General features: G+C 37.5%; 1 protein-coding gene across 1 annotated transcript in view; it reads left to right on the top strand.

Annotated features, from left to right (window-relative positions):
- Window positions 1-16,155, top strand: part of ALMS1 (ALMS1 centrosome and basal body associated protein) — a 187,916-nt gene that overhangs the window by 87,117 nt on the left and 84,644 nt on the right. Inside the window, exon 10 of the mRNA XM_052649083.1 lies at window positions 13,753-15,593. Within this exon, the coding sequence (XP_052505043.1) occupies window positions 13,753-15,593 (1,841 nt within the window). The remainder of the gene's footprint in view (window positions 1-13,752; window positions 15,594-16,155) is intronic.

The raw sequence follows: 16,155 nt of genomic DNA, 5'->3' as shown, positions 1-16,155 counted from the left end.
TATTAGAAGGCAAGATGACTGACATTTTAAAATCTGTAAGGGGACTCAAAAATGTTGGGGAAAATGTAATTTATATTGTCCCGTGAGATAAAAGCATCAGATTTCCTTCTGATAGCAATCTGTCATCTTTGGCGATTTATAATTTTTTTCTTTAAGGTATATGTTTTAACTGGGTTTCCCTGGTGGTTCAGTAGTAAAGAATCCACCTGCCAGTGCAGGAGATGTGGGTTTGATCCCTGGGTCAGGACTATCCCCTGGAGAAGGAAATGGCAACCCACTCCAGTATTCTTGCCTGGAGAATCCCATGGACAGAGGAGCCTGGGGGGCTACTGTTCATGGGGTTGCAAAGAATCGGACATGAATGAGTGACTAAACAACAACAATCTGCTTTAGGAAGGACTGGTTGGGTCTCCTTGCAGTCCAAGGGACTCTCAAGAGTCTTCTCCAACACCACAGTTCAAAAGCATCAATTCTTTGGTGCTCAGCTTTCTTTATAGTCCAACTCTCACATCCATGCATGACTACTGAGAAAACCATAGCTTTGACTAGACAGACCTTTGTTGGCAAAGTAATGTCTCTGCTTTTTAATATGCTACCTAGTTGGTCATAACTTTGCTTATGGCTGCTATCAAAATGCCAGACAAGGATTGGACAAGATGTGAAAAAAACTGAAGCCCTTGTGCATTGTTGGAGGAAATATAAAATTGTGCAGCCACTATAGTAAACAGTGTAGAGGTTTTTCAAAAAGTTAAAAAGAGAATCACTGTATGGTCCACATCCCTACTTTGATTAGATACCTAAAAGAATTGAAATTAGGATCTCAAAGAGATATCTGCACTCCCATGTTCTTTGCAAGATTTTGCAGTAGTTAAGATACAGAAATAACCTATATGTTTATTGATGGATAAACAGTAAACATATAGTGGAGTGGGTAGCCTTTCCCTTCTCCAGGGGATCTTCCAAACCCAGGGATCGAACCCAGGTCTCCCACATTAAAGGCAGATTCTGTACGGTCTGAGCCACCAGGGAAGCAGTATATTGATGGATAAATAAAATGGTAAATACATAGCCATTAAAAAGAAGGATATCCTGCCATATGCATCAGCATGAATTAATGTGGAAGACATTATGCTAAGTGAAATAAGCCAGGTACAGAAGGATAACTGCATGATTCTGCATATATGAGATTTCCAAAATGGCCAAACTCATAAAAACAGAGTAGAATGGTAGTTGTCAGGGCTGTGGGGAATAATAAGTAGGAAATTGGTGTTCAGTGGGCATATAGTTTCAATTATGTAAAATAAATCCTAGAGAAATACCTACTCTGCAATATGGTGCTTATAGTTTATAATACTCCTTTTTGCACTTAAAAAAGAGATGTACTCTGTCAACAGGATGTGTCTTGTATAAGTGTTCTTAACATAATATATGTTTTATATTTAAAAAAGAATTTAATGTGGCAAATAGATGAAAAATATTTAAAATAAGTATTAATATTTAGTATTCAGTATCAATAATGTATCATGAGCAAGTAGAGCTTAAGCCAGCAAAGCAGATAGTTCAGTCTTAGGAAATTTATAAACATGTTTTTCATAGCAGGAAAACTGTAGTTATTTCATTGTGTTCCACAAAGATACTTGGGGATAAAATTAAAAGTAAAAATCTGTTCCTAGTTAAAAATATTTCTCTAGAGTAGGCCAGTAATGCCTCAATATGATTAAAAAAATATGTATTTGAAATTAGCAGTCACATAATCAAAGATCATATACTCTTTTTTTATACATATAAAATATTGGTAAGTGATGTTGCCATAAATGATCAAGTAGGGAACTCCAAGGCTCCATTTCTGCACAAAAATAACAAGCTAGCAAAATCTATCAGAACCAGTTTTTGTAGATCTCTGGAATCTAGTCAGAACTTAAAAATAAAAAACTAGGGAATGATTACTGAAGTAAAGAGCAATTGTTCTGTAGGAGAACACTGACTGAGGCTTCTTCAATCGCCTGCCTAACCATCCCCCAGTCTATAGTAGCTTTGAAGATGACAGACCACACTCCTAATAACATTTACAGAGGGTGCAATACAAACCTTACTCTTAAAAAATGGTTATGAGGTGTTTCAGCCTGTCTTACAACTCCCTGAAGGACCAGTGTGGTGGCTTTCACTCAGCCAAGAGCTTTTCTGAGGATGAAACAACTTCCCTGCCAGTGTTTGGCCGGAGTATTGACTGTAGCAGACTGGGTCTAGGGAAAACAGGATAAACAATAGGAACATTGTAAAACTTGGGGAGAAAGCAGTTGAAAAAGGAGACACATGGGGAATAGGATTTTTTAAAGGTCCTGCTTATACTGGGGAGGTGAGGCCATGTGCTTGCCCAGAGCTGGACTTATTTTCAGAAAAGGCCCAAGAAGACCTTAAGCTTTCATCTCTGGCTAAACTTTCAGACTTGCATTGTACCGGCTATAAATGAAAGTACAGAGCTGGCTAACTGTTGGAGCACTTCAACATAGAGAAAGTCAGAACAGACTGGGGAAAGTTGTTTTCTTTTTTGTTTTTGGCTGTGGATATTTATGGAAACTCTGTCAAGATAACAGCTCACAGTTAAGCAAAGCTAACAAGACTTCAGTGCCACACACAAAGAATGTACAAAACAATTACCCATAACAAGCAGCAACACCAAATTCCAGCTGTGGGGGAGAATCTGGTATCCAGAGTTGCCACACTATATTTGATATGTCCAGTTGTCAACAAATCATGACATGCTTAAAGAAACAGAATATGGCTGTTGTCAGGGGGGAAATACAGTTTACAGTAACACTATGCAGGGATTAATTCCCATATAACTTTACTCAGTTCTCCATTTCTGTGATTTTTTTTAACCCCATCTGTTGATTCAACCACAGACCGTGATGTACTATAGTGTTGATATTTGTTGTTGCAAAATAATCACATAAGTGGACCCTCACAGTTCAAATCCAAGTTGTTCAAAAGTCAACAGTAATTAATACAAACTGTCCCTGAGTAAGCCCAGGAATTATAAAAAAAGATTTTAAAGGTGCTCAAAGAGCTAAAGAAGCTATGGTCAACAACTGAAGACAACCAAAAAAAAGCTATCTCACCAAAGAGAGATGTCAAAAAAGGGATAACAGTTATAAAAAGGATCCAAATTGAAATTCTGGAGCTGAAAATATAATAACTGAAAGGGAAAATTCACTAGCACGTTTTAGTAGCAGTTTGAGCAGGCAAACAGAGAATCAGTGAATTTGAAAATACATCAGTTGAGATTGGCAACTTTGAAAACCCAGAAAGAGAAAAGAATGAAAAAAATATTACCAGAGCTGTGAGATACCACCAGCATACCAACATGTTTATAATTGAAGTCCCAGGGGGAGAGAAGAGATAAAAAGGCACAGAAATAATATTTAATGAAGTAATTGTTGAAAACTTTTCCAACTTTGAGCAGGGTAAACAGAAAAAGTTCCCCACACTGAGACACAGTACAGTTGCTCCTTGAAATATACGGAGGTTAGGGAGTCTGACCTGGCTCCATTCCGCTGAAAATTCACATGTGGTTTCACAGTTGTCCTTCTGCATCCAGGGGTTTAAGCAGATGCAGATTGTTTAGTGCTATTGTTGTTGTTCCGTCTTGTCTGACTTTTTGTGACCCCATGGACTGCAGCACGCCAGACTCCGCCATCCTCTGCCATCCTCCACGTTGTCTCGGAATTTGCTCAAATTCATGTCCGTTGAGTCAGTGGCTTCTCTTGTTACCGAGCACTGGCTCTAGGGTGTGCTCCAGAGCATCAGTTCAGTTGCCCTGCAGCAGGTGGAATTTTCCTGAATCAGTGACCAAACCAGTGTCCCCTGCACTGGGGGGCATATTCTTAAACACTGCACTACCAAGAAGGTCCAGTTTTATTTTAAATACTTTGTTTGTTTGTTTGTCTGTCTGCACCATGTGGCTTGTGGGATCTCAGTTCCCTGAACAGGATTTGAACCTTGGCCCTTGGCAGTGAGACCACAAAGTCCTAACCACTGGACTGTGAGGAAGTTTCCTCGGGCGTTTTGCATGAAATAGTAATCCATGTTTCATTTGTTTGTAGAGAGTAAATTTTTTACTTTTAGTGGTAGATGACTGTGTTTGTGTGGCTGTGTGTGTGTATATATGTGTATGTTTGTGTTTAGTTTTGTTTGTTTTATGTGACAGGCAAGAGCTATTATTTTCTTTCTGGTTTGTTACATGAGGTCTATGATTTGTGATACTAAACTGAACAATAGGAGAATAATCTGATAAAACTCAAATAGCTCTGCTAGGTAGAAATTTTAATTGAGAAATAGTCTCTGGAAATTCATAAAGGACATATATTAGCTAAACTGTACTTTTTAACTTTGTGTTAGGGTATAACCAATTAATAATGTTGTGATAGTTTGAGGTGAACAGCACAGGGACTCAGCCTTACGTGTACATGAATCTATTCTTCCCCAACTCCCCTCCTTCTCAGTTGCCACATAACACTGAGCAGAGTTCCATGTGCGATATAGTAGGTCCTTGTTGGTTTTCCATTTTAAATGTAGCAGTGAGTACATGTCCATCCCAAACTCCCTAACTATCCTTTCCCCCCATCCTTCCCCACCAAGCAACCATGTGGTGTATATGTGTGTGTGTATATATATACACACACACATATACATATAATAGAGTCTTACTCAGCCATTAAAAAGAATGAAATAATGCTATTTGCAGCAACATGGTTGGACCTAGATATTATCATACCAAGTGAAGTAAGTCAGACAAAGAAATATCATGACATCCCCTGTATGTGGAATCTAAAAAGAAATAATACAAATGAACTTACAAAACAGGCTCACAGAGAATAAACTACTTTTTAACAGCTTTATCTCACTATAATATATACACAGTAGTATAATAATCACTCACTTAAAATATATAATTCAGTGGTTTTTTTTATTTATTTACAGAATTATCCAATAGCTAAATTTTAGAACATTTTTTTTTTTTAACCATTCTACCCTCATTCCTCTATTCCTAGAACCAATAATCTACTATCTTTCCTTATGGATTTGCCTGTTCTGGATATTTCATATAAATGGAGTCCTGTAGTACACGATCTTTTGTGACTGCTTTCTTTTACTTAGCATAACAGTTGTGAGATTCATGCATGTTGCATAGTAGCGTGAATTAGTACTTAAGTACTTTTAATTGCCAAATAATATACCACTGTATAGATATATTTTATTTATCCATTAGTTGCTAGACATTTGGTTCCACTTTTGGCCGTTGTGAATGGTGCTGGTATAAACATAAGTGAAGAGATTTTGATTGCACATTTTTTTTTAATTTATTTAATTGGAGGCTAATTACTTTACAGTATTGTAGTGGTTTTTGCCATACATTGACATGAATCAGCCATGGGTGTACATGTGTTCCCCATCCTGAACCCACGTCCCTCCCCATCCCATCCCTCTGGGTCATCCCAGTGCACCAACCCTGAGCACCCTGTCTCATGCATAGACCCTGGACTGGCAATCTGTTTCACACATGATAACACACATGTTTCAATGCTATTCTCTCAGATCATCCCACCCTCGCCTTCTCCCACAGAGTCCAAAAGACTGTTCTATACATCTGTGTCTCTTTTGCTGTTTCGCATGTAGGGTTATCGGTACCATCTTTCTAAATTCCATATATATAAGTTAGTATGCTGTATTGGTGTTTTTCATTCTGACTTTATTCACTCTGTATGATAGGCTGTAGTTTCATCCACCTCATTAGAACTGATTCAAATGTGTTCTTTTTAATGGCTGAGTAATATTCCATTGTGTATATGTACCACAGCTTTCTTATCCATTCATCTGCTGATGGACATCTATGTTGCTTCCATGTCCTGTCTATTATAAACAGTGCTGCAGTGAACATTGGGGTACACGTGTCTCACCTCTTGGCTATATACCTAGGAGTAGAATTGCCAGGACATGTGGTAACTCTGTTTAACATCTTAAGGAACTAATACAGTGTTTTACAAAGTAACCGTACTATTTTACATTCCTGCCAGCAGTATATGAGTGTTCTAGTTTCTCTGTATCCTTTTAAACTATTTTCTGTCTTTTTGATTATAGTAATTCTGATGAGTATGAAGTGGTATCATCACGTTTTTTATTTTCCTAATAATGATATTGAACATCTTTTCATGTGCCTGTCATTTGTTTATCTTCTTTGCAGAAACATCTCTATTCAGATCTTTTGACCATTTTAAAATTTAATTATCTTTACTGTTGAGTTCCCTCTTCACTGTGGGCTTTCTTCATAGCTCAGTTGGTAAATCATCCGCCTGCAATGCAGGAGACAGCAGTTCGATTCCTGGGTTGAGAAGATACCCTGGAGAAGGAAATGGCAACCCACTCCAGTATTCTCGCCTAGAGAATCCCATGGACAGAGGAGCCTGGCAGGCTACAGTCCATGGGGTAGCAAGAGTCGGACACGGCCTGGCGGCTAAACCTATCAGATGTATCGTTTGCATGTATTTTCTCTCATTCTGTATGCTGTCGTTTCACTTTCTTGGTTGTGACCTTCAAAGCACAAGTTTCTCTGTTTTGACAAAGTCTGACTGATAATTCTCTTTTATTGCTTGTGATTTTGGTGTCATATTAAGAAATCATGGCATAACTGAGAGTCACAAAGGTTTAACATTATCTTTGAAGAGATTTAGTTTTAATTCTTATGTCTAGGTCCATGATCCCCCTTTGAAGCAATTTTAAATTATTTTTCTTCTTAAAAATTGTGCTGAAATATACATAACAAAATTTACCATCTTAACCATTTTTAACCGTGCATTTGACTGTATTTAACTGTATTAACATTGTTGTCAAACAGTCCTCAGAGCTCTTCTTCTTATAAAACTGAAACTCTATATTCACTGAACCATAATCCCCTATTCCCTTCTCCCTTTTTCTCCAGCCCCTGGCAGTCCCCATTATAATTTGTCTCTGAATTTCACTCCTTTAGGTAGCTCCGTAAAAGTGGATTATATAGTGTTTTTCTTTCTCTGACAATTGTGTCCTCAGAATTCATCTGTTTTGTAGCATGTGTCACAATATCTCTCCTTTTTAGGCTGAATAGTATCTCATTGTATGTATGCACCACATTTGTTTATCCATTCACCCATCTGTGGACACTTGAGTTGTTTCCATCTTTTGGCTCTTGTGAATAGAGCTGCTATGAATATGAAAATACAAAAATATCCCCTTGAAAGCCTTCTTTTAAGTATTTCGGTAGAGACCCAGAAGTGGAATTGCTAGATCCTGTGGTCACTCTACTTTTATGTTTTTGTGGAACTGCCATACAGTTTTCTTTAGTAGCCATTTTATATTAACATCATTAATGCACAAAGATTTAAATTTTTTCGCATTCTCACCAACACTTACTATTTTCTAGGTTTTTTTTTCTTTCATAATGGCCATGTTGCAGATATAAAGTGATACATTATTGGGCTTTTGCTTTGCATTTTGCTGGTGATTATTGATTTGAATGTCTTTTCATGGACTTGTTGGCCAGTTATATATCTTCTTTGGAGAAATGTCTATTCAAGACCTGTACCCATTTTTGAATTGTGTTGTTTTTTTGTTTGTTTGTTTAAGTTGTAAGAATTCTTTATATATTCTAGGTATATGTGTTAGTAGCTCAGTCATGTCCGACTCTGGGACCCCACAGACTGTAACCTGCTAGGCTTCTCTGTCCATAGGATTCTCCAGGCAAGAATACTGGAGTGAATTGCCATTCCCTTCCCAGGTATCAAACCCAGGTCCTCTGCACTGCAGGAAGATTCTTTACCATTCGAGCTACAGGGAAATCCCAGTATTCTGCACAGTAACCCATCATCATACACACGGTTTGCAAATACTTTCCTCTTTCTGTAGGTTGCCTTTTAGCTCTCTTTATTGTGCACTTTGATACAGTTTTAAATTTTGATTTAAAACTCTTTTGAGTTTTTACTTTTCCTACTAAAGTAAATCAAAAGAGTTAATTTGAGTTTCTGTGCAATACTTTGCCATTGAATGTTGTGATTGATTTAAACTAAAATTTGTACGTTTCTTTGTTGTTAAAACTAAAATATGAATACTTACATATGAAAGATTCAAATTGTACCTCTCAATCTTAATCTAAATATTTAAAAAATTAAGATTTTTCTCTTTAAAAAAGCAACAAAAGTATTAACATTAGTTTTCTTTGAGGAGAAGGATCTTTCAACTGATTATGTGAAAGAAAGTGGTAGTCACTCAGTCGTGTCCAACTCTTTGCGACCCCATAGTAACCTGCCAGGCTCCTCTGTCCATGGGATTCTCCAGGCAAGAATACTGGAGTGGGTTGCCTTCCTTTCTCCAGAGGATCTTCCTGACCCAGGGATTGAACCCAGATCTCCCACATTGCAGGCAGATTCTTTACCATCTGAGCCACCTGGGAAGCCTTCACTTAAAATTGCACCAATATTTTTTTTAATTTGGGGTGTATTTCTTCAAATTAATTTTTGTTGGCATATAGTTGACTTACTATGTTGTGTTAGTTTCTTGCTTTACAGCAAAGTGAATCAGTCATTCATATTTATGTATCCATTGTTTTTTAGATTTCCTTCCCATTTAGGTCACTACAGAGCACTGCGTGGAGTTCTCTGTGCTATACAGTAGGTTCTCATTAGTTGCCTGTTTTATACATGGTAGTATGTTTGTGTCAGTCCCAATCTCCCAGTTCATCCCACCACCCATTTACCCCCTTGGGCTCCAAAATCACTGCAGATGGTGACTGCAGCCATGAAATTAAAAGACGCTTGCTCCTTGGAAGAGAAGTTATGACCAATCTAGAAGGCATATTAAAAAGCAGAGACATTACTTTGCCAACAACAGTCCGTCTAGTCAAAGCTATGGTTTTTCTAGTAGTCATGTATGGATGTGGGAGTTGGAGTATAAAGAAAGCTGAGTGCCAGAGAGTTGATGCTTTTGAACTGTGGTGTTGGAGAAGACTCTTGAGAGTCCCTTGGACTGCAAGGAGATCAACCAGTCCATCCTAAAGGAAATCAGTCCTGAATATTCATTGGAAGGACTGATGTTGAAGCTGAAACTCCAGTACTTTGGCCACCTGATGTGAAGAATTAACTCATTGGAAAAGACCCTGATGCTGGGAAAAATTAAAGGCGGGAGGAGAAGGGGACAACTGGATGAGATGGTTGGGTGGTATCACCAACTCAATGGACATGTGTTTGAGTAGACCCCAGGAGTTGATGGACCGGGATGCCTGGCATGCTGCAGTCCACGGGCTCGCAAAGAGTCGGACATGACTGAGCAACTGAACTGAACCATAACTTTGTTCCCTATGTCTGTGACTGTTTCTGAGTGTGAGTAAACAGTTTTGAGTTTATTTTTGTGTATAGTTTTAGGGAATATTCTGATTCAGTGCCAACCCTGTCAGAGTATCAAGGGCATTTTTCAGAGAATTAGAACAAAACTTTTTACACTTTATATGGCATCACAGAAAAATCCTGAATAGTAAAAGCAATCTTGAGAAAGAACAATGGACCTGGAGAAACCTGGCTCCCTTCAGACTATACTACAAAGCTACAGTAAGCTATAGGTAAAGGCGCAAGACCAGAAATATAGATTCGTGGAACAGGTTAGAAAGTCTAGAAACAAACCCATGCACCTGTGGCCATTTATTGTAGTCTGTGACAAAAGAGACAAGAATATACGATGGAGAAAAGACAGTGCCTTCAATAAGTGGTGCTGGGGAAACTGGACAACTGCTTGCATGTATTTTTACTTTTGTTGCCTGTCCACTTAGAGGCATTATTTGTTTATTTTAGCAAATTAATGGATTTATAAAGAACTAGAAAACACTTAAGAAAAAGTTAGGTTATTGGCAACGCACTCCAACACTCTTGCCTGGAAAATTCCATGGACAGAGCAGCCTGGTAGGCTACATACAGATCATGGGATCTCAAGGAGTTGTACATGGCCAAGAAATTTCACTTCTCATGAATCAGGCTGCTTGCCACTTCTTTAAAACAAACAAACAAAAAAGGTTCGGTTATACTAATATCTCCTATTTTATATACCAAAGTATCAAAACTTTAAATATAAAAATAATCCATATATTTAGTAGCTGAAATGGCATTTATTTATATATGGAGTACATATTCGTTATTTTACACATAGATATTTAGTTGTCCTAGCACTGTTTGTTTAAAAGACTTTTTTCCCCATGAATTTTCTAGCCTACTTGTCAGTTCATCATAAATGTTAGTATTTATTTCTGAACTATCAGTTCTGTTCTCTTACCCAGTACCACTCACTTTTGATTACTGTAGCTGTGTGGTTAAGTTTTGAAATCAGAATGTGAGTCCTCCAACTTTGTTCACCATTTTCCAAATGGTTTGGCTACAGTGTCTCCTTTGAATTTCTAAATGAACTTTAGGATCAATTTTTACAAAGAAAAAAAGCCAGCTGACATTTTGTTGGGAATTCCCTTGAATCTATAGATCAGTATGGGAAGTATTGCCATCTTAACAATATTAAAGTCTTCCAATTCATTGGGCCAGTTTTCCATTTATTTTGATCTTTTATAATTGGTTTCAGTAGTGTTCTGTGGTATAGTCTTCATTTATTTGATAAATATATTTATTCTTAGGTATTTTATTTTTTATGCTGTTGCAGATGGAGTTGTTTTGTTTCATTTTTGGATTGTTCACTGTGTGTTGAAATGCAGTTGACTGTTGTCTGTTAAACTCATGTCCTAAATTTTAAGGAACTTGTTTATTAGTTCTCGTTGGTTTTCTTATGGTTTCCTTGGTATTTTCTGTGTAGAAGATCATGTCATCTGCAAACAGAGATGGTTTTACTTCTTCCTCTCCATTCTTGATTTCTTTTAATTGGTTTCCAGATTGCTCTGGCTAGACCCTTTAGTATGATAGGAGGTATGTACATACTATGTTGTTCTTATCCTAAGGGAAAAGCATCTGATCTTTTACGATTTACTATAATGTTAGCTGTGCATCTTTTGTAAATGCTGTTCATCTAGTTGAGAAAGTCGCTTTCATTTATTGTTTGCTGAATGATTTTATCATTAAAGAGGGTTGTGAGGGAAACAGTAGCCTTTTGAGGGGCTAGTGTGCTGTGCCAGGTCTTAGCTATGGCATGCAGGATATTTAGTTGCAGCATATGGGATCAGTTCCCTGACCAGGGATTGAATCTGGGTTCCCCACATTGGAAGTGCATTTATTTTAGCCATTTTCTGTTAGGTATATCTTAACCACTGGATCACCAGGGAAGTCCACATTTAAGAGCCTATCCCATATCAAGGGATACATTATTGGGATGTAATATAAGTTCTTATGGCTATATCTGGAGAAGATTGTATGAAAATAGTGAAATTGATTTGCCCAGTACCAAAGCTATAACAAAATTTTAAATGGAAAAGTTACTGTAAAAAGCTGTTTATAATTATTATAAAGCTTGGAGGAGATGATGGATGGTTGTGGGGTTTGGAGTATTCTAAAAAATTATAAGACACAGATTGTTGGGAAGAAAGAAATGTCTTGTGGGATGAATATAAATCTAATCATGCCCAGTTTTAAGAAGCTGGACTAAGTTTATGCTTCTCAAATTGGAGCATTTGTTTCCCAGTGATATGTGTGGCAGTGTCAGGAAGTAAGAAGCCATTGAATTAAAATCACATTTTTAAAATGTTTTGTCCAGTGGTATTTAGTTTATTGACTTTTTAAAAAATTTAAACATTTTATTTTGAAATAATCATAGATTCACATAAAGTAGTAAATAATACAGAAGAATTGCCTTTACCCTTTACCCAGTTTCCAAAAATGAAGATGTCTTGCAAATATGTGATAATATATTACAACCAGGATAATAACATTGATGCAGTCCCGATACTTAATGTTTTCACCAACCCAAGGGTCCCTTTTGTTTCCCTGTAATAACTATATCCACTCCTATCTTATTCCCACTCCTTTCTTAACCCCTGGCAACCATTAATCTAGTTTCTGTTTCCATAATTTTGTCCTTTTAAGAATGTCATATAAAAGAAATCATATTGTATGCAATCTTTTAGTATTGGCTTTTTCTCACTCAGCATAATTCTCTGAACAATATTCAATGTCTATAGTCTGTTCATTTTTTTACTAGTGTGTAGTATTCCATGGTATGAATGTACCACAATTTGTTTAAATATATGCTGATTGAATGAGGTAACTTGGTTGTTTTCCAGTTGTTGGCAATTACAAATAAAGCTGCTATGAACATTCCTGTGTAGGTTTTTGATGAACATCAGTCTTTATTGCTTTGCTGGGTCATATGGTAGTTGTATAATTTTTTGACTGTCTCTAATACCACATTGGCCTGGATGCTGGGATCCTGCATTATAGAGTTTGCCAGGGATGGAACTTTAGGCTTCTCACTTGGCCTTTGCTGGTGTGGGTATGGGTGAGGCCATAGTTTTTTTCTGTGATGTTTGGCTGGAAGAGAGCAGTTATTGTCTAAAAGTTTTCTGTCTTGCTGAACTTCACCTTTACTTGTTTTTTAACTAATGAGAGCAGGTTTTTGTTAGAGCTCTTTGTATTTTTCTGTGCTCTTTGTTCATGGTTGCTGTCTTTAACTCAAAATCTGGGATATTTGAAGTAAAAAGAAAACCCAGGGATCACTCCCCAGTTATTCTCTGATCCCAAAGTCCCTAGCCAGTCTGCCTTTTTTCTCTTTACTTTTCAGATTCTTCTTAAATTTGTTCTGTATATGATGTCCAGGATTTTTAGTTGTACTTTGTAGGAGGAATAGGGAAAAATACATCTCCATTATGTGAGAAATGGCAATGCAATTTAAAATATTCTTATATGAAATCACATGTGGCACTAAAATTAAATAGAATGCCAGGTTATCATTTTAGATGTAAAACAGAGAAATCTCAAAGAAGTGTTAAATATTTACAGTATCTTTAGGACTGATCCTATATTTTAGTAAGAAGTACTAATTCTTTCTTCCTGTCTTTATTGGTAAATATTAGGCTGTAGGCCATGTTTCTGTAGCAGAGAGACCCAAATACAACGGCTGAGATAAGGTAGAATTGTATTTCTCTTTCAGGTCCAGGGTAAGAAAGTAACTTTGCTTCTTGAAATCTTCTGAGGAACCAAGCTGGGTGGGCAGTTGAGCCACCATTATGTGTGGCCTCCCAGGGTTGTTCTAGACCTCACCATTTTCATTTGGCAAGAGCAATGGTAATGGGTTGTTGCACAGCAGAAACTAACAACATGGTAAAGCAGTTACACTCCAGTTAAGAAAAGAAAGAGTAGTAGTGATGGTAATGATCGAAGGTGGCAGTAGGAGAACATGAAGGCCAAGAGCTTGATTTTTTTAAGGATGAGAGCCTGAAGTCGTACTTACTGCTTTTGCTTGCCTCCCATTGGCTTGTACCTAGTCACATGATCCTATCTGCCTGCAGGAGAGTCTCTGCTTGGTAGTCATGTGACCAGCAGAATTTGGGTAAGGGGCCCCTGTTATTAAAACTAAAAAGGTGAGCAAAAGTCTTTGCTTTTGTAACTTAAGTGAAAACTTTTAGAAGAAATTAACTGTGTGATTTTAGTTATCATGAGCCATTTTATCCTATAGTTAACTATCTTTTTCTTGTTGTGTTTTTATAATTATTCAGACTACTTCAAGTAAGAACTTGTTTATATCTTCTAGGATTTACAGAGTCCACGGGGAATAGGATGCAAGCCAGAAGCTGTTTGTAGTCACATTATTATTGAGAGCCATGAAAAAGGATGTTTCAGAACTCTAACAGCTGAACGACCCCGATTGGACAGCCACCCTTGTGTTTTCAGATCTGCTGAACCCTCAGAAATAGTCAGAGGACAACGGAGCCCATCATCATGGAGAACTAGGCACATCAACCTTTCCAAGTCACTGGACCAGAACAACTCCCAATTCAAAGTTTGGAATTCCTTGCAGTTACAAAGTCATTCCCCATTTCAAAACTTTATTAGTGATGACTTGGAAATTAGCAAGGGCCTTCGAATGCCATTTCATGAAAAGCTGGACCCTTGGCTGTCAGAATTAGTAGAACCTGCTTGTATGCCACCTGAAGAAATGGATTGTCATTCTTCATCACAAATGCTGCCCCCAGAACCCATGAAAAAGTTTACTACCTCCATCACTTTCTCATCTCACCGACATTCTAAATGCTTTTCAGATTCCTCTTTTCTTAAGGTTGGTGTTACTGAAGGTAGCCAGTGTTCTGGAGCATCTGTGGGGGTAGTTAATTCTCATTTCACTGAAGAGCAGAATCCTCCTAGAGATCTAAAACAGAGAACCTCTTCCCCGTCATCACTTAAAATCATTAGTCAGTCACCAGATAAAGCTGTGACTATTTTAGCAGAAAATAGTAGCCAAAGCCAAAGATTATCTGTTGCACATTCTTATCAAGAAGAAAAACCCTTAGAAAAATCAGATTTTAAAAGCAGTCATCCTAAGCCCAGTGCCAGTGCAAATGATAGTAATTTCAAAGAAGTTCACTTTTCTGATAATCATACTCTCATTAGCATGGGCAGACCAAATTCCACACTAGAAGTAAAAGAGAAAAATGTAACTATTACTGCAGATCTTCCTTCACACATTTTTCTTGAACAAGAGGTCTTTGAACAAAGCACAGCCCCACATGCAGATCAGCATGTGAGAAAACACCATTCTCCCCCTCCTCAACATCAGGATTATGTAGCTCCAAATCTTCCTTGTCGTATTTTTCTTGAAAAGCGAGAACCCTTTAAACAGAGCAAGGCCCCACATGTAGATCAGTTAAGAGAAAACCACTCTCCCCTTCCTCAGAGTCAGGATTATATAGCTTCAGACCTTCCTTCTTCAATTTTTCTTGAGCAGCGTCAACTCTTTGAACAAAGCAAGGCCCCAAATGTAGATCACCACCTGAAAAAACTCCATTCCCCACTTCCTCAAAGTCAGGATTCTGTAGTAGAAAAGAATAATGAACATAAGCCTAAATTACACATTTCTGATACGATAGATGTTGAAGCCAAATTCAGTGATGTGGTCTCCCCATCAGTCCCAAATCAATGTACAGTAGCAACATCTGCATCTTCTCCACCTTCAAATAGAAAAGCACTTTCTTGTATTCGTATAACTCTTTCTCCCAAGACTCCTTCCAAGTTGGATAGTGGAAACTTAGATAAAAGATTGCATTCATTGGATCCTGCCACTAAAACAAGGATGAATAGTGAGTTTAACTCTGACCTACAAACTATATCTTCAAGATCATTGGAACCAACCTCCAAATTATTGATCAGTAAACCTGTAGCACAGAATCAAGAATCTTTAGGTTTTCTAGGACCTAAATCTTCATCGGACTTTCAAGTCGTACAATCTCCTCTTCCAGATAGTAATGTTATTACTCAGGACTTGAAAACCATACCTTATCAGAATAGCCAGATAGTAACATCAAGGCAAACACAAGTGAACAGTTCAGATTTGGAAGAATATTCCAATCCAGAAGGGACTCCGGTATCTGCAGATCGGTGAGTCTCATTGTGATGACAAGCAAGCTGATGAAATTTATGATAAAGGGTTTAAAATACTTAAGCAAGTTTAAGTTCTTGGGAGAGAGGCAGATAATTTCTCTTAGGGGAGGTTGTTACCTGCCTAATCTAGAAATCTTTCAAGGAATGAACACCTAAGTAAGAGAAAACATCTGAATGTAATATAATGTATTTATACTCTCAAAAGGACTTCTGGAAAACAACTTGACATCAAGTATTTTAAAACATTACTCAGAAGAATCTTTGATCACCGAGTGGTGCAATTTAGTGATTCCTTATTTATTACATTGGAAATATGCTGAAGACCAGGCTTTGGAAGGGGATGCATGATGTATGTGCTCCCTCTCCTCCTCTCTCTCTGTTTCTGTTTCATGTTTCCTCTCTAAATGAATATCAAAGCAGTAATTTCTCTGTGAAAATTCCTGGCAGACGTCACTTTAACCAAGTTATCAAGGTTAATATCACGAGTAGTGTATGTCAAGATAATGTGGTCCCTAATGTGATATCTTATTTCACAATGATTGTAGGAATGAAAACCCAG

The sequence above is a fragment of the Budorcas taxicolor genome, chromosome 11 (genome assembly GCF_023091745.1).
Source record: "Budorcas taxicolor isolate Tak-1 chromosome 11, Takin1.1, whole genome shotgun sequence".
NCBI classification, from domain to species: Eukaryota; Metazoa; Chordata; class Mammalia; order Artiodactyla; family Bovidae; genus Budorcas; species Budorcas taxicolor.
The sequence above is the reverse complement of the archived record's forward strand: the minus strand, read 5'-3'. Positions and strand labels throughout refer to the sequence as shown.